This window comes from Microtus pennsylvanicus, chromosome X, assembly GCF_037038515.1.
Source record: "Microtus pennsylvanicus isolate mMicPen1 chromosome X, mMicPen1.hap1, whole genome shotgun sequence".
In the NCBI taxonomy this organism is placed as follows: Eukaryota; Metazoa; Chordata; class Mammalia; order Rodentia; family Cricetidae; genus Microtus; species Microtus pennsylvanicus.
Window position 1 is genome coordinate 37,213,656 of NC_134601.1, and position 21,085 is coordinate 37,234,740.

The following is a 21,085-nucleotide window of genomic DNA, read 5'->3' on the forward strand; positions in this document are numbered from 1 at the left end:
AGAAGGCAGCGCCGCGGTGTTGGCCTGAAACAGCGAATCGATGGGAGCCTGAGGCTGGGCAACCGAGCCTCAGAGAGCCTGCGGAGTCCTGAGCTCGTGGGCGGCAATGGAGGCGAAAGCTGCGTGGTGACCCAGCAGGCATTGCGCGCTCTGGCGGAAAGAGCCGAGACTGAGCGGCTAGAGCCGAGGGTGCGGTGCTGCAGGAGCTAGAGTGGAGCCACGGATGCCAGCCAGCTCAGCTTGTGGACTTCTGGGCCTTGAGCAACAAGTCCCTGGAGGATAATGACAGGAGGCCGGGAGGGGCAGGTTCTGAGGGTGGTTTTAGAAGAGCAGGCAGGCGGTATGGGCTGACTATCAATGGCAGAAGTGATGCTCGGAGGTGTGGAAGGAAGGGTGAGCTTTAGGATTGGGAGATCATGGCAATAGGGGGTAGCTCGTGCCCAGCCACAAGGGGATGGTAGGTAGTAGTAAAGCCAAGAAGATAGGAAAGCGATACAAAAGCTAGAAAGGAGCTTGGAGGAACGGGGAGACATCACTCTAGGGCCAGTAGTCCAGCACCTTCCGGATCCAACAAGTCAAACTCAGTCACCTTCTCTTCGGCAGCCAAAATCCTTTAAATCTCTACTGCAGTATAATCTGAAACCCAATATGTCGTCAATCATGGGATAGACAGAGCCGTGATCTTTCCTGTCTGTGGAAGAACACAAAAGTGTGCTCATAAGAGTCTTTACTAAGGTCTTATATTGAACTTGGCAGAAAATAAAAGTGTTTGAAACTAGCAGTCCCTGTTCCTTTTAACAGCCCTTCTGCTGTTGGTAATTTATTTTCCACGAATCACTTTCCCCCTCCTCAAATGTTCTGTACTTCTGCAACACAATCATCGGAGCAGACCATATCAAATGACAGAACATTGTGCCTCACATCCTGCCTGCCTATGATGATGCCCAGGCCTTGATGACTGACCACAGTCTTTAACGTCAAGTGGGTTGTGAGAATTGGCTAGGAAGAAGTGAAGTTGGGTATTTTGGAGATACCATCATCTCTTTTAGCTATGAGAACTAAGGAAGTGGTGGTAGAAAACTGCAAGTGAGGAGCTGGGGATACAAGTTCCCATCATGAGTTTAAGAGGTCCATGGCCTTAGAGAACACTGAATCTCTGAGTTAGGAATAAGAAGGATGGTCAGGATTTTAAGGACATGCGGAGACAGAGAATATTCCAGAGGAAAATGAGCATGTGAACACAATGGAAAGAACTATAGTCGTCTAGCTCCTAGAAGCTCAGGAGTCACAGCGGAAAATTTCATATCGTTTATTTTATTTTATTTCTTTTTGCTTCAAGATCTCACATCTCATGACCGACATATACTTGGTAGTTTAGTCAAGTGTGACTTTAATTAATTAGGGATGCATTCCATAGACGCTCTTGCATAATACGGACTCTAAATATCTTATTTGCCCTCCACAAAATGTAGTTTTTTGAGAATGGGAGCCATGAATTAAATTTTCTGATTAAAATTTTCTGATTAAAATTTTCTGATTAAAATAGTTCTTAAATAAGAACTATTTTGTCCAAATAGACTAGGGTCCCAGATAGCCAGTCCATGCAGTACAAACTAGTCCCAGTGCCTTTATCAAAGGCTGCTCAGTCAGCACCCATTGTCAGATACATTCAGAGAGTCTGGTTTGATCGCATGCTCCTTCAGTCCTGGTCCAACTGGATTTGGTGAGTTCCCATTAAAACTGGAACGTTGAGGAAGTTTAAATTTTTGAATGGAAAAATAAATTAGAAACCTGAATAAATAAATAAATAAATAAGACATTTAAGAATACAAAAAAAGAACTATTTTATAGTGTTCCGACTCCCAAACGCCCCAAAACAGTTTGCTAATTTTATTTTTACTACTTTTTGCAGTTTCGCTTCAAGGGTAAATTCCATGTACAAGCCATGTGTTGTTCTTTCCCACCATCTCAGTTAATCTGTCTCATCTTTGTACTCCCTAACATGCTCCAGTCTCAGAGTTCTGATCCTTTTCTATGTTATCCTTTTTATGGCAAAGGAAAATGTGAAATAGTTTGGTCTGTTCAATGAGAAATTATAGATAGTGCCTCATGGAGGAAACACGGAGACTCAGTTTGTTCCATTGTTACATATGAGATGAACAAACATTTCAGAAATAAGAAAGCTATGTGAACAGGTTCAAGTGGTGTATATGAGTAACTCCTGGATTTTAATGTTCAACAAGATGACAGGAGTAACTTCATAAGTTGGCACCCCACCTTACATGGCTCCCTAAATATTTTGGTGCAGGTGACTTGGAACAATCTTATTAAGTATATTAAATGTAATAAATTTATAAAATAACATTCTAAAATATGACTTTAAATTTATAGTATACAAAATGCACTTACCCTGAAAGAATACTGGTTTATTTTAAATATTTTAGTGCCATTAAAATTGCATAATACTTGGTGATGTAACCATTTAAGGATTTGGTTTTCTGTTCATTTATCTGTATTTTAAAACGGTGTTTCAGTTTATGAGTTGAAAGGCAGTCACAACTCAAAGATATTTCACAAAGTTTCAAAGATTTAATTAGAAACAGCCTATTATGTTTGAGTTTCTTAAATCATGCATATTTAATCCCAGTCAAAAACTGCAGGTATAACTTCTCTTTTATTTTCATATTATAATGTAATTATACTCTCTCTCTCCCCCTTTTTCTTTTCTTCAAACCTTCCCGTATATCCCTTCTTTGTTGCTTTCAAACTTATGGTCTCTTTTTTTCCATTAATTGTTGCTTCTGAAGTAGGTGTGTGTGTGTGTGTGTGTGTGTGTGTGTGTGTGTGTGTGTGTGACTTTTCTAAATGCAGATATACAACTTCACAACTTTATCAGTCTGTATTGTGTTTCTTATGTTTCAGGGGTGACTGCTTGGTATTAGAAGCCAATTGGCGTGATATTTACTTGAGCAGAAAATTTCTCCAATTCTCTGCATTCCTTAGTTTCTCATAGCTCTTTTTCTTTCCATAAATTTTTCCCATTCTGGCTCATGTTTTAGGGATTCATATTGGTATGGCTTTCCAGTTGTAGCTTCTGGCATTTTAAATAATACTATAGTTAGTGAATTTTCTACTTCTTTGAACATTTTCATTATACTTGGCAATTTGCACTTCTACAAAGAAGTTGTTATATTTTGAGGTTCCTTATTTAGAGAGATTTTGAAATATGCTTGAAATAAAGGTTCCAATGATGTTTTGTTCATGTGACAGTTTACATTATAATTGTTAGCATATATTCATCATTCAAAGGGATGGGTTTCATGTTGTTACATTATTACACAGATATTCTCTTTTTTAATTTTTTAAACATTTCTCTTTTACATTTATTCATGTATTTTATGTTTGTGAGTGTTCTATTGACTTTATTCCAGAAGAGATCAGATTCCATTATAGGTGGTTGGGAGCCACCATGTTGTTTCTGGGAATTAAACTCAGGACATCTGGAAGAGCAGCCTGTGCTCTTAACTTTTGAGCTAACACTCCAGCACCATGTAATACCTTTTGACACTGGAAAAGCTGGCTATGGTGGCACACATTTCTGATCCCAGCATTCAGAGAGTTAAAGGCAGGCAGATATGTGAATTCAAGATCAGCCTAGTCTACATAGCAAATTACAGAATAGCCAGGCCTACATTGATGTGATTGGAGCGGGGGGGAGGGCTATGTTCCTAGCACCCGGCCGCCTGCACCGATAGCTTTACCCGAAATAATTACATGGAAATAGTATTCTTTTAAACACTGCCTGGCCCAGTAGTTTCAGCCTCTTAACCCATTTCTAATTACCTATGTAGCACCACGAGGTGCGCTTACCAGGAAAGATCTTAACCTGCGTCTGTATGGAGTGGGAGAACCATGGCCATTCCCTGACTCAGCTTCTTTCTCCCAGCCTTCTGTTCTGTTAACTCCACCCACCTATGTTCTAACCAATAAAATGGGCCAAGGCAGTTTCTTTATTTTTTTAACCAATGACCTTCCGCCATCATTTCCCCTTTTTCTGTTAAAACAAAAAAAAAAGGAAGGCTTTAACTTTAACATAGCAAAATTACATATAACAAAACAGTTATCAAGTAAAATTGCAAAATTTACATCTATTTTATGTTTATCATAACTAAGGAAAACTATAACTATAAATAAGTATTCTTAACTCCATCAAAGACTCCAGAAAGATACAATATTACCTAAGCAAACAAGAAATAAGCAATTTCCAAACTCTAGAAATGACAGAGACATCTTGCTGCCTGGACAGTCACCCAAAGTTCCTCTGTACCGTTGGGGCATCCATCTTCGGCCTACAGGCCCATAGTTTCCAGCAGACATTTCCATGAAGCAGGAAATTTCAAAGGCAGTCACTATCTGCTTGTCCTGAAGAATGTCTTGGAGACTCTTTCATGAATCAGGAACCCCGAAAGATCATCTCACCTTTAAGCAAGTTCAGTAGTCCTCTCTCTGCGGGTTCTCTGTTTCCAGTTTATGCAATAGTCCAGGCAAGAACAGTCTCTTGCCCAAATGGCTATCAAACTCCATAAGGATCCTCTTCGATGCCCATCTTCTTCTTGAAGTAGATTGGTGCTGCCAGGAGCAGAGTGTCTCATTGTCATGAAAAACCCTAAGTTATTAAAACATTTAAAATGCCATATTCTCTAGCCTTTGAAAGATATGCCTATCTGAAATATATCCATGCACATCTAGAAAACCTTAACTAACGTGACTACAAACTTGACTATTATCGATGATTATCCATTAGCAACCTATATTTCCTATTATACATTACATTTTAAATGAACTACACAATCACAATACCTTAATCCATATCAGAAATACATATACATATAACAAAATTGACCTTAAAATCCATACCAATGTAAATTATTCGTATCTATATCATATCCCCCTTTAAATGTCAAAGAACATTTATAAAATATATTTGGGAACATGGGTGCAGTTTTTTTTCTCTCCAAAATGCTTCCTGCTGAATGGGGGCACTGTTATTCAGATCATTTAGAGTGTAACCTGTGTGCCAGGTTTATCTCAGTTGGCAGTTGAGTGAAGTAATTTTTTGAGGGTGTTCACAGCAACTTTTCAGGAGGTCGTAGTCTGTCATACCATATCAAGATAGAATCAATCCATAGGGTCTGTTCCTCTGTGAAAACAAAAGAAGACCCTCTCCAAAGCATCGTGTCCTTAGACCCAAATTTTGAAATCGTAATACCCTTATATCCATTCTGGTTTAGCTTGGCAGCCCAAGTAATGAAATGTCTCTTAAACACAATGTACATAATCCAGACTCTCTGTGAATTTTCCATTTTTATGTGGCTTATTTTTCTTTATTTCTTTTAATCTCTTAACTCTCTGTACTCTGTCCCTTTAAAGACTTTACCCTTTTTTTAAGACAATAACTTTATTTTTTATATTCTTTTTCTTCTCTCTCCCAAGAATATGGACATTCATCCAACAGTGTATGAATCTGTTTTATTGTGAATATGTAATTTTTTTTTTTTTACTATCCAGGAGCACTTTGTTTTGCACCTTTAAATCACTATGCGCTTAAGAATCTAAGCTGTGAAAATTCCTAGGTCAAAAACAGGTACTGCCTGCTTGCCCTGCCCAGTCCAACATGGCAGAACCGCTCGTGTCTCTGATCCTTGCACATTGCACCAGTAGCATGGTGGAGCTGCTTGTGCCTCTGAGCCACAGCACACAATGACTTCCTTTTAGGCACACAGTGAGTCTTGTTGCCATCAAACAAATCGTAGCACTTTACTCCAAATGCTCCATTCAAAAGCTCTGTCTCCGGCAGGAGCCAGACAGAGATCGCAATGGCGGCACAGCCCAGAAAGCCGGCATTTTAAAACAGCGAGATTTTTCCTGCTGATGAGTCAGGAAAATTTCAAAATGGAGGATGTACCATTTTGTGCTAGCTCTGGGGCTGCCAGGTAGGAGTGGCACTCAGCACTTTAATTCAGAGACTGAGCGTGCAGCACAGAAATTCTTTTCATCCAAGTTACAGCCAAATCTGACATGCAGAGCACTGTGCAGTCTAAAAACACATTTCTGTATGGCGGCAGGAATCCACCATGCTCTTCCACCTGCCTAAGCCTGACTCGGCCGGCTGCCCAGGTGCAGGCGGGCAGCACTGAGCCATCAGCAAGGTCTCAGAACACTCTCCTTCTGATCCCAAGCAGGAACACAAACATCTAGACCCATAAAAGCCATTGAAATGCTTTAAAGCCAGAGTGCAAGCTGGCAGCACAGCCCCAAGAAGCTGCACTTTAAAATGATGCAGCATTTTTTTTTCTGCTGCTGTTGCCTAATCAGGAAATCTCTCTATAGCATGCCACCAACAAACAGAGAGAATCTGTGTTAAACACTCTCTCCCTTATTTTTAAGAATTCTCAGGTTTAAGTGGATTTAGTCCATCACGTCGGGTGACACTCTGTTGTAATAAGAGCGGCGTGCTATGTTCCTGGCACCCAGCCGCCTGCACGGCTAGCTTTACCTGAAATAATTACACGGAAACTGTATTCTTTTAAACACTGCCTGGCCCAGTAATTTCAGCCTCTTAACCCATTTCTAATTATCTATGTAGCACCACGAGGTGTGCTTACCAGGAAAGATCTTAACCTGCTTCTATCTGGAGTGGGAGAACCATGGCAACTCCCTGAGTCAGCTACTTTCTCCCAGAATTCTGTTCTGTTAACTCCACCCACCTATGTTCTAACCAATAAAATGGGCAAAGGACGTTTCTTTATTGCTTAACCAATGAATCAACATATTGATATATGACACTCCCACATCACTTACAGAAAAAGGGGAAGTGATGTGGGAGTGTCATATATCAATCTGTTAATTTCATTGGTCAAGCAATAAAGAAACGGCCTTTGCCCTGATAGGTTAAAACATAGGTGGGAGGAGTAAACAGAACAGAATGCTGGGAAGAAGTGGAAGTGAACTCAGAGACGCTATACTTCTCTCTCTGTGCCAGACGCCATGAAGCAAGCTGACAGGTCAGATATGCTGAATCTTACCCGGTAAGAATGATGCTACACAGATTACTAGAGATGGGTTGATCAGGATATGAGAATTATCCTGTGAGCGCTAGAGTTAATGGGCCAAGTAGTGTTTAAATTAATACAGTTTGGGTGGTATTTCAGGGCATAAGCAAGCCAGGCGGTCGTGGTGCTGGGGATGCAGCCCCGCCACTCCAATTACAACACCACATAGTGAGATCCCATCTTTAATAAAACAAACAGACAAACAAAAGGTGAAGTGGCATATGGCTGTATCGTTGCACTAGACAGACAGAGGCAGAAAGACCAGAAGTTCAAGAGCATGGGTCAGTAAAATGGCTCAGGGGTAGAAAGCACTTGTCTCGTGAGCCTGGCAACCTGAGTTCCATCACAGAATCCATGTAGGGTGGAAAAAAACCCTCCTAAAACTTGTGGACCAACAGCACACCAATGCCTGTGCCTGCTTGTGTATACAACAGCAATGATAAACCAAGCCTTTCCAAAAAGTTCCTCAGCCAAACCAAGCAAACAGAACACCACTGTTTTTCTCTGTTCAAGTGAATTTTGTATTTCCAGGTTCTGGTCCCCTCCAGTGGGGGCAGTTTGGTAAACTAATGAACAAAATAAGCTTGGGCTGGACCCGGGGAAAGAAGGCCAGTCTGGCTTGAATCCTCCTGCTTTATTATAGAAACTACAGGAACCAGTCCCACCCACACCAGTGTGCTAGAAGCCATGGAGGTACAGTCCAAAAGGCTGGACCAGGAATCCTGGGAGACAGGAGGACAGGAGAAGAGAGAGGTTGAAGACGGCAAACCTGCCCCATCTTCTCTGATCTAGGCCACAGAGCTCATCACTCAAGCGCTGCAGAAAGGGAAGCCTGGTGCCTAAGGGGCTGTGCTCAAGACTAACAGGATAGGGTGCCCATCCTTTTCCAGGGTGTCTCGGGTGAGTATGGCAGTTAGGAAGGCGGGGACAGAAGGGAAGGTGGCTCGGTGTATAAAGTGCTTGTTGTGCCAGCATGAGGGACCGAATTAGAGTGCCCAGAACCCACACAGAGGTATGCTGCAGCATGCTCAGGGACCAAGTGTTCCTATGGCAAGGTCAGGCAGAGACAGAAACAGGACTGGTGAGCCAGGCATGTGTAGCAGAGAGCAGTCATGATGGAAGGGGGATACTACATCTGAGGTTGACCAGTGACCTCCACACTGACCTCCCACATCTACAATGTATTTTAAGGAAACAAAGAAGGTTCAGGAGCCTTCTTTTCTCACAGAGACCTTGGACAGAACTTTCTTTCTGTTTTTAATACCCCTATAAAATGGGAAATACTCAGGGCAGGGGGAGGCACATTCTGGCCAGGGATTTTGAAGGGACTGGACCTTCTGTTCTTTGAAGTAACATGTCCCCTGCCTGTCAGGATGGTGTGAAGAAGAAGGCAGCTGAGTACCTGAAATGGGCGGAGACCCTCCAAGCACACTTGCCTTGAGGGGGACCCTTCCTTGGATTTCAACTCCAGCACTGACAGCCTCCTCTGTTTTCCTTGGCACAGGGTCGCTTTTCCCCTGCTCTTGTTACCCACAGACCTTATCAGTATTAACTGGATCAAGTATGAGAAAACCTAAGACTTCACAGCTCTGACCTGCCTGCCTCCTTGGAATCAGACTTGAACTTCTGGTCCTGCCTGTCTCTGCTTTATGTGAGTGGCATCTGGGCCACAAATCTGTCAGTTCACCCACCTAGAGCCAGGGTCTGCAGCCTGAAGTCTGCACCAGACCTGGCACACTGTCTTTCTTTGTAAGATTGTTAAGCTACAAGGGTTTTTTTCCTTTTATTGTGTGTGTTTTTTGTTTTTGGGTTAATGGTTGGTTAAAAGGAAAAGGATTTTTTGACCAATTTATGAATTTTAAATGTGTGTGAATAAAGCGAGTCAGAACATAACCAAGACCGTTTGCTTATACTGTCTATCGTTGATTTTACATTGTACCAACTGAGTTGAGTAAGTTGTGCCTAGAAAATCCTGTCTGAGTGTTGTAGCCCATGCCTTTAATCCTGGTACTCAGAAGGCAGGGGCAGCAGATCTCTATTGAGTTAATTCAAAGTCAGTGAGCCAGGGCTACAAAATGAGACCTGGTTTCAAAACAAAACAAAATGCTTAGCAAAACTATCTCCAGGGAAACAAATAAAGAACAGGCCCGAGGCACTAACTAGGTTGTTTGTTAAAGAGATAATGGAGAGATAAACAAAGCAGGGTTACCTAATTTGAGAGCCCAAGTCCCAAAAGCTGAAGTTTACTAAATTGCAGAAGATCTGAGAGGGTGTGGGCTCATCACTTGACTACAAACTGGTGCATCATGGGACAGTTTACATTGCCCGGAATGCGGAGGCCAGGCACAGTGGATTATGGGAGGCATTACTGAAGCCCGCAGAAGCAGGAGATTTCCTGCATGCTTTGCCGGGTCCTGGAAACCTGAGTGAGCTGGGACAGGCCAGCCCCACTGTGCCCAGTGTGTGCCTGGTGAGTGTTCACATGTTCCCTGAACCTAAGGCAGAATGCTGCCCTTTGCTCTCCTACTGTTTCCTTTTCTTCTAAATAGCTGCTTTCTGGATTCACGTCATCCATCTTCTGATTGTTTGTCTACCTACATACTTTTTGTGTATTCATAATATAAGTGTAATGGAAAAATTAAAAATCTTACAGGATCCCTGGTTGCAGTAGGCAGGAAGGCAGCAGAAATGCTGTAGGTCCCGAAGCAGTGTGATCAGGCCATGTGGTGGCAGGCAGAGGGTCCTGTGAACAGCTAGTCCCAGGCAGAGATGGCTGCTGGTCGTCGAGCAGTGGCTGTTCCCAGGCATGGAGACACGTGGCTGGTGGGCAAGAGACAGAGACATGGATAGGTACGCCATGCCGAGTGAGGTTGAATATTTATTCAGGGGGTTATGGAGGGGAAGGAAAAGGGGAGAAAGTTGGAGAGAGAGAGACGGGGGGCAGAGAGAAAAGATTGAGAGTAAAAGAGGGAGAGTGAGAGTGGGAGAAAGTTGGCAGCCTCTCTGAGAGAGGGGGCAGGAAGAGAGAGTGGGGTAGAGGCTGCAAGAAGGAAGCGAATCAGCGTGGCTTTTCTCTTAAAGAGACAGAACATTATATTCCCATCTCTTTTTTATAAGAAAATGCAGGAGATTAGCACCAAAGGTTAAAGAAATTGGGGCAGCAGATTCTCAAGACTGCTTTTTGTGGTTTTCATCTTTGGGGCAGGGGAACCTGAGAAGGCTGAGTGCTGGCCACATTCTGGCATAGCTGGTCTATTTGCTCCTGTCCGGTGTTTGTGGCATGGAAATGTCTGGTATCTCTTACACCTGGTTAAGGTATTGGCAGAACAGAGGACAAAGTTAAATTAAGAAAAATAAATTAGGATCAGGGAATTGGGGGGGGGGGTATATTTAACCTGTTTAAGGTCTACCCTTCCATTCGGCTCCCTGGAACTAGTTTTAGACAGATACATTGCATAAACAGTAGCATATTTATGTCTTAATGACTGTGACAGGTATTTTTGCACAATGAAAAGTATTTTCACAATTATACAAAGCATCATGAGAGAGAAATTTGAGCTGAAATTTGTTTGATGAGGTTGTGTTTTTTTAAACTGACAAAACCTCTCAGCTATGAAACTGCATCAGAGATCTTAGAGAATGGTAACACTTTACTTGAATTACTGATTAGAAAATGGCAAAGAATTTACTTGGTTGGCACCCAGAGCACCCTCAGGGTCCTCCGTGGTTGCAGAAGGCTGCATTTGCCTTTTGCTATTTAGCGCAGGGCCTGCCAGGCTTCAGAAGATCCTGTGGGTTGAGAAATATGTAGGAAGACAAGCTTAAATTGACCTGAGCAGCTAGCCTGTTGATTCCAGTAATTTTGTCCATGTCAGGAGATCTTCAGTTTGATCTTCAGTTTGAGATCTTTCAGACGAAAGGCAGTTTGGCCCAGTGAAGATGGACATTGTTGTGTGCCCATTTGTCTTCTGTCTTTTTTTTTTTTGAGGAATAAGGGTGCTGCTGCTGCTGTTGCTGCTGCAATTAGTAGCCAACCTGTCTCCTTTTGTTATGAAAAGTTTTTAAAGATCAAATATTTAAATATCATACTCCCCAGATCTTTTAGCATTTGAGGGCTGTTTATTAGGTTTAACTACAGTATAGAATCTGCCTGGAAGGTTGGGTCTATGCTTGACTGTACTGGCTCTTAATAGGTAAGATTTGCACTCGTAAAAAGGCAGAAAGAAGAAAAAGCTGCTTGCAATATAAGGTTAATGGCAGAACTGACAATAGACGAGAAAAGCTTAATATATTTTAAATGAGGGATGAATTAAATATAAGGTATTTTTGTGAGAGACTTAAAAGTACATACCAGTTTAAAACATAAGACGTGTTTTTTTTCTGAAATGAGATGAAATGAACAATTATAATATTTAATAGTAAACATGGGTTATTTAAGTTACATGTATGAACACACACACACATAGAGTGAACAGGAATTGGGCAAAGTAGACGCTCTTCGTAGGCCCTACCAAAGGCATGCCAATGCACAAAACATCATGTGAAAGAGTCAACAAGAGGAATTTAGTGAAAACTGGGGTCAAGGCAGGGTATACTTCAGTTAAGGTGGGAGATCATGGTCACCTGACCTAAATTGGCGGTAAGGTAACAGAGTTAACACTGGAGAACCAGACAGAGAATACCTCAGTAAAGAGTCTGGAACTTGGTCACCTGACCTAGCTCTCAGCCATGATGGTGGCAAAGTCACCTGACACCAATCAAAATGGCAGCAGTCACATATTGTATGCAAAAGCAACAACTTTTGAGCTGCAGGGATTTTAAGCTTAATAAGAGAGACATAAATGTGCGATCTGAACTTTGGCTGAGCTACCACGCCACAAACCACAGAGTCTAGCAAAGGGCTAGAACCGAAAAAGCTGCACCATGCCACAGCTGGAATTAAAAAAATCTGGGGGACGGAGATGGGTGGCTGCTACCCACAGCTGAAATTGTGAAAACACGCAAAACACCACTAGGCACACTCTGAGACATCTCTTGACTGTGGGCAGGATGTGAATCAGCATGTGACCTTCAAGACGCATGGGGGAGTATCCCTCCAGGCCATGAGTGGGAAGGTAAGGCCTGGCTGGATCCAGTAGTGACTGGAAGCCAGAGAGTCTAGAAGCCATTCTCGGCTGCCTTTTACAGCAAAGAAAAAGAAAGAAACAGAAGAAATGGGAAAAAAAGACAAAGAATCTGAGAGATCCTGGGTCCCCAGTTGAATGTACTTCACAGAGTTTGCAGTGCTAGAGCGGGCTGACTTACCCCACGTCAGTCCAAACACAATTTTAGTTAAGGGAAACAACCATAGCAGAAAGGGGGAGACTCAGCAATGGAAGCAGGGAAGCTGGTGGTGGGAACAGGAAAAATAAACTGATTAGGTACCCCAATCTCTGGAGAGCAACTGGAGTAGGAGAGTCACGACACCAAATGTAATGGAAAATTTAAAAATGCTGCAGGATTCTCAGTGGCAGCAGGCAGCAGAAATGCTGTAGGTCCCCAAGCAATGGTTGCGGGCCATGCGGTGGCAGGCAGTGGGCCCTGAGAGCATCCAGTCTCAGGCAGAGAAGGATGCTGGTCCCCGCGCCATGGCTGGTCTCGGGCAGGGAGACACATGGCAGGCAGGTAAGAGACAGAGACAGGGATAGGCACAACATGCGGAGTGAGGTTAAAAATTTATTCAGGGAATTATGGAGGGGAAGCAAAAGGGGAGAAGGGGGAGAGAGAGAGATAAAGAGACAGAGAGGGAAAGAGAGAGAAAAATGAGAGAGAAAGAGAGAGGGAGGGGAAGGAAAGTTGAAAGCCTACCCAAGAGAGGGAACAGGAAGAGAGAGTGGGCCAGAGGGTGCAAGCAGGAAGGGAATCGTCGTGGCTTGACTCTTAAAGAGACAGATCATTACAATAAGGATCCATAACTGAAAGAAAACATAGAACATTTTCTCTGAGGCTTATACTTTTACTTTTCCACTCTATAAACTTTTTTATTCAGGACACAATTATATGAGGAGAGAATAGATTCGACCCTTTGTTTGAAAACTATCTACAATGAGACTTCGTTTATGGTGATAAATTTATCAATTGCCAGTAAATTTCCAATGCTGAAATTAATCACACATATTTTGTAATTGTATATTGGAATTTTTAAGTGTATCAATGTATTATTGACACTAAATGATAGGTCATCAAATTTGGAAAGATTATTTTTGTAAAAGATAAATACTGCAAATATCTTACATAAATTCACCCCCCGAAAAAGCAATATTAAGTGAATTGCAGTGTGTCAAAACAGCCTTGTAATGTAATAAGATAGCCCATTTGTTTCATGGATTCTTCTCTACCTATATACAAAACTGACATAGAGATCTAGTGTAATGGTGTATCTGTTAGTTGAATATTGGTAAAATTAATTTTACTTTTAATACTAAGTAGCTTAAGAGAGTCCCTGGTAAGCAATACATTGTATTGAGTTTCCTTGAAACAGCAGGAAGGACACAAATTTTGTTTCGTTTATTGAGAAATGGTCTCGTGTACCCCAGGCTAACCTCAAACTCACTATGTGGCTGAGGATGGCCTTTAAATTCTAACCGTCCTGCCTCAATTTTACAAGTCATGTGATATAGATGTGCATCACCACTCCTAGTTTTATCCTGATGGGGATGGAATTCAGAGCTCCTGAATGCCAAGGGAATGCTCCACAAACTGAGTTACATGTCAGCCCAGGAACTCTTATAAATTCTTATGATTCCCATAACGTATATAAGTTAATTAGTATCAGTAGTTAGAATACAAAGTGTTCACATACATTTGCATTCCAAATATTCACTGATTAACACTGTAGTGCATATGTGTTCCAAATGTTAAATTGGATATATTGATACTAAAAACTGATTCCTAGAAATATGGAGTCTAGGCAAGAGAATTTCTGAGTTTGAGGTTATGCTGAGCTATGCACCGAAACCTGTTTTCAAAAGAAAATGCCCAAATTAGAGTGAGTATAAAGTAAAATATCCACAAGATGGGTAATATCTTTAAAATTGTAACATCTTTTTCTGACAGATATTTAAGAAAATCAATACTCTTGAGATATTGCTGGTAGAAATGTGAACATCATAAACCTTGGGAGGGAGTAAAATGACTACTGCAGTTAAAATGTACATAATCTTCAGTAATGCTATTTCTAGGAATTTAATCAATTAGGTAGAGCATCCAGCAGGAAACAGTATTTGAAAGGACTCTTATGGCTTGTGCCATCTCCATTCTCCCTTTCCTATTAGCACACAATGTTCTTGCTGGGTGAACTGTGCCTCTTGAGCTGCTCACATGGGGGCAGGCTTAATGCAGCCAGGTTTGCATGCTTGCAGAGATTGCAAAGCTCTGAGAAAACCATCCAGGATGGTTTGGTGAATTGTTTTCTAAAATCACTCTAAATAAGTAACAAACTGAATGTTTTTGACAATTGGCACAACATTAAGTATAGGCAGAGAAAATCAACCTCTAGAGGTTTAAATTTGGTTTGTCATTAATGCTTAAATTTAACATGTATGTTCTTGCTAGATGAGGAACTTTAATTGCTTTCACTGGCTTTGGTGGTGGTGTTGTGTGTGTGTGTGTGTGTGTGTGAGTGTGTGCGTGCATGTGTACGTGTTGTATGTACAGTGCATATGCATGGTGTATATTTATGAGTGTGTTGGTACTTGCTAATGTATGTCGAGGTCAGAGCCAGACATTTGGTCATATCCTCTATTGCAGTTTACCTTGGAACCAGGAGCTATCCTTTTTGAATAGCCTCATCAGCAAGGTTTTAGAACTTGTCTTTTTCTGACTTGCAGCTACAGAATACATATTCATGTGTCTGGATTTTTCTGTGAATTCTAAGTTTCCAAGTGCAAGTCCTCATGCTTGCAGAACAAGATTTTTACCCACCAAGTCATTTTCTCAGCCCCTCAGTGGGTATGTTTATTTCAAAAATCTTTTCTTCTACTTTAAACATTATAGAAATCAGTTCATTTCAAAGAATAAAGCACAGGAAAATAAACATTTATGTCAGAAATATGCTTTCAGGAGTAAATGAATGAGTGGTTATTGGTAGTTTTCACACAGCAATGATAGGTAACTCATACATTATAGACATAATGTGGACTGTCCTATCAATGTCTTACTAGCTTTGTATCTTTGAGGGGGTCACTCACAGAGCCCCACATGTAGTTGAGAAGTTTTTGATAGCAGAGGACTTTTGGGGATTGTAAGCCAGTTTTCTTCAGGGTTGAGAACCCTAGTAGGTGACTCACTCTCATCCTTCCTATTGCTGTGCACCTTTAACGCAGTTCCTCACGTTGTGGTGACCCTTACCCATAAAGTTATTCCATTTCTACTTCATAACTGTAATTATACTACTGCTATGAATCATAATATAAATATCTGAGGGCAGGATGCTTAATATATGTCCCCCAAGGGAGTCATAATACACAGGTTGAGAACTACAGCTCCGGGAGTTGGTCCTACACTCTGGTACATATTGGCAGGAGGAATTACATTCAGTGGTCTGAAATTAGAGGGCATGAAGTTTATAGAGAAATATAGCGAGAAAGATTTCTAATTCTGGAAAAGTTGAATCAGTGTGCGGGGGGGGGGGGTGGATTTGATCAAAACATGTTTTATATAAGTAAGAAAACTGTAAAGAATAAATATATATTTCAAAATTCAGTTTATACATGTACTGCAATAGACACTTATGTTCAGAATTTCATGATTTAAAAGTTATTGCAACTTTCTAAATTCAAAATACAATCACAATTAGGCTGTGTAGCTACTAAAACTTAGCCAAATCTTGTGATTGTCTTCTTAAAGGCATATAACCGATAATATCATACATTTAAAATGAGCTGGCGATTATGTTAACACTGAAATTTTTTTCCTATGTCTGAAACAGGATTACTCTGTGTAGCTCTGGCTGTTTTGGAACTCACTCTATAGACTAGTCTGTCCTGGAACTCAGAGATCTGCCTGCCTCTGCTTCTGCTGCCCAATTGCTAGGATTAAAGGCAAGCACCACCAAGCCCAGGTTCAAGGAATTCTCAAAAACTGTACATATTAGATTTTTAGAGAATTTGTCACCTGAATATGCTCTGATTATATGTGTTGTAATATAAAATAAAGTCACATAGACACTCATAAAGGCTAAACAGTAATTCAATTTTCATTTAATGAAGTTATAGTATTGCATCTGTTTCAGATGTATTTAATTGTGTCTACCTCCCCTCCTAATTTGTCCCCAGAATCATAAGTGATACCTTTTATTTCTTATAAAGGTTTATTTATGCCAGGTTTAGTGATACATATCTTTAGTTCTAGCACTCTGGAGCTAGAGACAGACGATGAGGTTAAGGATTGCCTAGTAGCTAGTCCCAGGCTAAGCTGTTAGTATTCATGCATCTGTACTGGCCTGCTCTCAGCGTCTTGACAGGACATGTCCTCAGCTACAGCCACGTAGAGCATCTTCAGTGCACATTCACTTTTCCTCTCTCTCTCTCTCTCTCTCTCTCTCTCTCTCTCTCTCTCTCTCTCTCTCCCTGCCTCTGCCTCTCTCTTCTCTTCTGCTACTCCTGTCCCCAGAAGCTGGTCACTCAGACCTTTCCCCATTTTACCATTCCATTTCCCCTAATAAACAACCCCCCCCTACACGAAAAAAAAGGAATCAAGTCAGAGAAGAATTCAGATTAAATCTTTACCTTCTATTGTTTATTTTAAATCTCATCCAATGTGGAAGGATTCCTTTTCTGTATTTCCAAACTTATTTCTCTTGAACACCCCAATACCCTACTACTTATAAGACAATAGGCAGCTTATAGTTTGGAAATTTTTTTCAAGTTAATTACCTATATAAATTATTTCTAAATTAAAAACCTATATTCTAAAATTTTCAAATACATTTCTGGTAAAATAAACCAATCGTTTTAAAGAAATCTTCAAATCTCAATTTTTTTATTTTAAAGGATTAATGTCCAGTTATATATGAAGAGTAAAATTTTGTTCATCTTCTAAGTATCACATATTACTTTATTTATGAATGGATGAAGTTCTACAACATGCCCTGAAAATGTATTAGGGAAATTTTAAAGAAAAACAGGAGAGGGAATCAACCAGCAAGGTTCTTTACTATGCAACAGCAAGTATTTATTACAATTTGAAGTGCAGGTTTCCATTGGCAAAAGAAAAAAATCAGTAAATAATAACTGATTGCCTTTGTTCGGCCTTCGTACACAAATAAAGAAATAAAAGATGGCAGTTTACAATCTCTGCTCTCAAATCACTTATAAGAGAGTTGAAACCATACATGCAAGCAAAAGAACTGCACAGATATGTAGCAAAACTGTATAATTTGCGGAATGAACCTGCATAACCTCTATAAACAAAAGTTTGACTATTTTGTATATCTAACTCACAAGTAATTCTTTTCAGCAATTTAGGTTTGGTACTGAACAGCATGTAGTTTGTCAACACCAATGCAAAATACATGTCAGCTGTTTAAGGGAAAGGAAACGTGGCTCAATACCAATCCTGGGCTAACCTATCCTGGCCAGTTTTGAGGAAGGCCTGGCTGCTTTATCACTCTCAGTATTCTCGCCTAAGAACAAGTCCAATGCACCTCTATAGCATCCCACTGCCTCTGTTAATCTGAATGGCAAAGTTCTTCAATCACACCTATCTTTTTAATCCCCAGCTCCTCTATTGGAAAATCATACAACATTGTCACAATCACATATTATTACCTTTAGAGGCACAGAATGAGAGGCTTTGGTAACGCACATATTCCACTTTTATGTAAGAAACTTAAATGAAATCTAATTAATTTCACAAAATGAAATCTAATTAATTTGGAGCTTATAAAGAGGGGGTGTTTGTTTCACAGTGAGCTGGATGGGCTCATTTTCTTTCTTTGCATTTTTTTTCTTTTAACTTAAATTAAAGGCCGATTTTTGAAAGTTTATACATGCTCAAATATAACATATGTGAGGAAAAATAGCAACTGCAAAAATATCCAGTCTATACCTTAGAGCAGTGTGTTTTCTGCCCTCTCGGCTATACATTTTACACTTATACTTAATATCCCTGCATCGAATGATGGCACTGAAACTCTGTGTAAGTTACTCCAACCACAAACATTCAAATATATCCACAAGTCTTGACAGTACTAAGGCAAGAAGTGAAAACAAGTACATTCTTTGATCAGTAAGAAGACAGAGCATAAAACTAAGATAAGGCTTGAAAGAAAAATACCGAATTTGGGATTAATTTTGAAAGTTCAAATTAGCAGAATACTTGAACACTTGAATAAATAAACCGTCCTCATCAACTGAGATTCTGATACACAAGATTCTATGACATAATAAACTTTTCAGAAAAGTGTGTTTTTCACCAACAACATACGAACTATATACACCATGATCACAGTTCACGAGTGACATATTTCCAAAAGAACGCAATCTGGAATATGGAATGCATGTTATAATCGGAACAATGCCATAAAACTATGGTTAGCGCTCCAGAAAAGATGTCTAAACTATGTTTATTAGAAAATCTTGTTCATATATCACACACACGTGATGAAAACTAAAAGCAGTGTCTTTAAACCAGCTAATAGCAAAATAACACAACACATACACGAGTCTAACATTATAACAGGGGTTTTCTTCCACATAGGGACTATATGGATCACTCACTCAGAGACGGCACAGCTAATAATTAGTGGAAATTATTTGTATGAACAGTTCAAAGAATGGTGGAGAGGTGCAGAAAATTTCTCAAAGCGATTTCTGTCAGCTCCATCTGTCTTCTCCTCTCTTTCTGCTAAGAAATACACTGGTTAATCAGGGCCTGCTCTGCCTGAAAGTAAAAAAGAAAGAAAAAAAAAACAGAGAAACAGAGTTAAAACAGCATGTGGAAAACGAAAACGTCAGCGTTCAGTTAGATTGACCGAAAAGATAAATGCATACTGTGAGTTCAGCTAACCTTAGCTCCAGAGGCCTGCATAGTTGCCATGGAGGCCTGAGGCCAGTGGGCCCCCACCCACGAAGAGCTTCATCTCTGGCCAGTTGTAGCAGTGAGTGTAGAGTGCATTGGGGAAATCTATACCAGCAGCGTAATTCTCGAAGAAACCATTCTGGTTGATCCAGCCGCTGCCACAGGTGAGCTTGAGCTTCCTTCCAGAGGGCACAGGAAACATGTCTGGACTGGCTACAGATCTTTGCTCGAGGAACTTCTGGGCACGGATGTCATAGAAGAGCAGAGAACCGTGGCCTGTTCCCACGGTGACAATATGCTGGTGGACACTCAAGGAATGCACACCAATGCCTCCTTCTCGGGAGCAGAATGGCCGGATGTTCTGCTGGCTTTGGCGAGTATCCAGGAATGAAACATGACACTGGGATCCGACAACATAGAGGCACAACTCATCACAGTAGGTGAGACACATGTTCTCCCTGGAGTAGGGCAGCCTTAGGGACATCAGCCTGGACAGGGAGCTCCTGGCTTTCCACAGGTGGAAGTAGCCATCCAGAGACACGGCTCCCAGCTCCTGGTTTTTGTTGCTGTAAGCAAGGGCTCGAACTTTGCGGTTACCAGGATTGGTTGTGACTTTAGGGATGGCCTCTATATCTGTAGGACGGATGTGAGCATATACTGGAAGGCCCGCATCCTCGTGCCCAGCAATGCTGCAATCGAACATGTCCGGATCCACCAGCCAGAGTGCCAAGGTGCCATCGCGGGAACCACTCACAGCCACAGTGTCACTCATCCAAGCTATGGCAAAGATCCAGTCCCTGTGGCCTTGGCAATCTCCTAGGCACATGGGGTCCAGCTTGGGCAACTGGTAGACGGCCAGGCTGTTGGGGTTTTCCCCTCCAGTGGCCATGAGGGTCTTGGAGGGATTCAGCTCCACGGCATGAATGCCACAGGACGGCGAGCCACGGGATTGGTCGGGCCCCCTGTCACTAATCAGAGGAATGCACCTGATATGGTCGGTCTTGACGTCGACCACAAAAAGCGTGTTGCACTTGGTGCCACACACCACCTGCCTGGCATTTAGCCACTGCGATGCGAACACCTTGTTGAGGGGGCCAAGTGCCAACTGGCGCTCCCTCAGCAGCTCCGGCAGCCTGAGGGCCCTGTAGCTGTGCAGGTCGCCCTCGAAGCCCGCCAGCCTCGGGTGGCCCTCGTAGCCCAGGGCCCGGCCCTTCAGGTAGTGCACCAAGGAATGGCGAGCCATGGGCCGCTGTGGCCTCTTGACCAGCAGCAGCGACCCCTCGGCTTGGCCTGCTTCGGCTGCCGCCATCGCCACCACGGAGCGGAATGGCGACGAAGAGCTCCCCGCGCCCTCCTTGGAGGCTTTCAGCTTCCTGCTACCTGTTTGCTGAGGGGCCATGGTGGTTGGCGAGCGGTTGGAGGGTCCTGAGGGCTGTGGCATCTCCTGTGCTGCTGGAGAAGGCAGCGCCGCGGTGTTGGCCTGAAACAGCGAATCGATGGGAGCCTGAGGCTGGGCAACCGAGCCTCAGAGAGCCTGCGGAGTCCTGAGCTCGTGGGCGGCAATGGAGGCGAAAGCTGCGTGGTGACCCAGCAGGCATTGCGCGCTCTGGCGGAAAGAGTCGAGACTGAGCGGCTAGAGCCGAGGGTGCGGTGCTGCAGGAGCTAGAGTGGAGCCACGGATGCCAGCCAGCTCAGCTTGTGGACTTCTGGGCCTTGAGCAACAAGTCCCTGGAGGATAATGACAGGAGGCCGGGAGGGGCAGGTTCTGAGGGTGGTGTTGGAAGAGCAGGCAGGCGGTATGGGCTGACTATCAATGGCAGAAGTGATGCTCGGAGGTGTGGAAGGAAGGGTGAGCTTTAGGGTTGGGAGATCATGGCAATAGGGGGTAGCTCGTGCCCAGCCACAAGGGGATG

The 21,085-nt window shown here is 42.2% G+C and overlaps 1 protein-coding gene across 1 annotated transcript; it reads right to left on the bottom strand.

Annotated features, from left to right (window-relative positions):
• Nucleotides 1-19,161: 19,161 nt before the first annotated feature.
• Nucleotides 19,162-20,628, bottom strand: LOC142841425 (DDB1- and CUL4-associated factor 12-like protein 1). The gene has a single exon (XM_075958265.1). It carries the CDS (start codon nucleotides 20,611-20,613, stop codon nucleotides 19,162-19,164), a length of 1,452 nt encoding a protein of 483 aa, XP_075814380.1. The 5' UTR covers nucleotides 20,614-20,628.
• Nucleotides 20,629-21,085: the final 457 nt, after the last annotated feature.

What these genes read in the sequence shown, in the direction of transcription:
- LOC142841425 (XM_075958265.1), bottom strand. Translation starts at nt 20,613, where the DNA reads ATGCCACAGCCCTCAGGACCCTCCAACCGCTCGCCAACCACCATGGCC.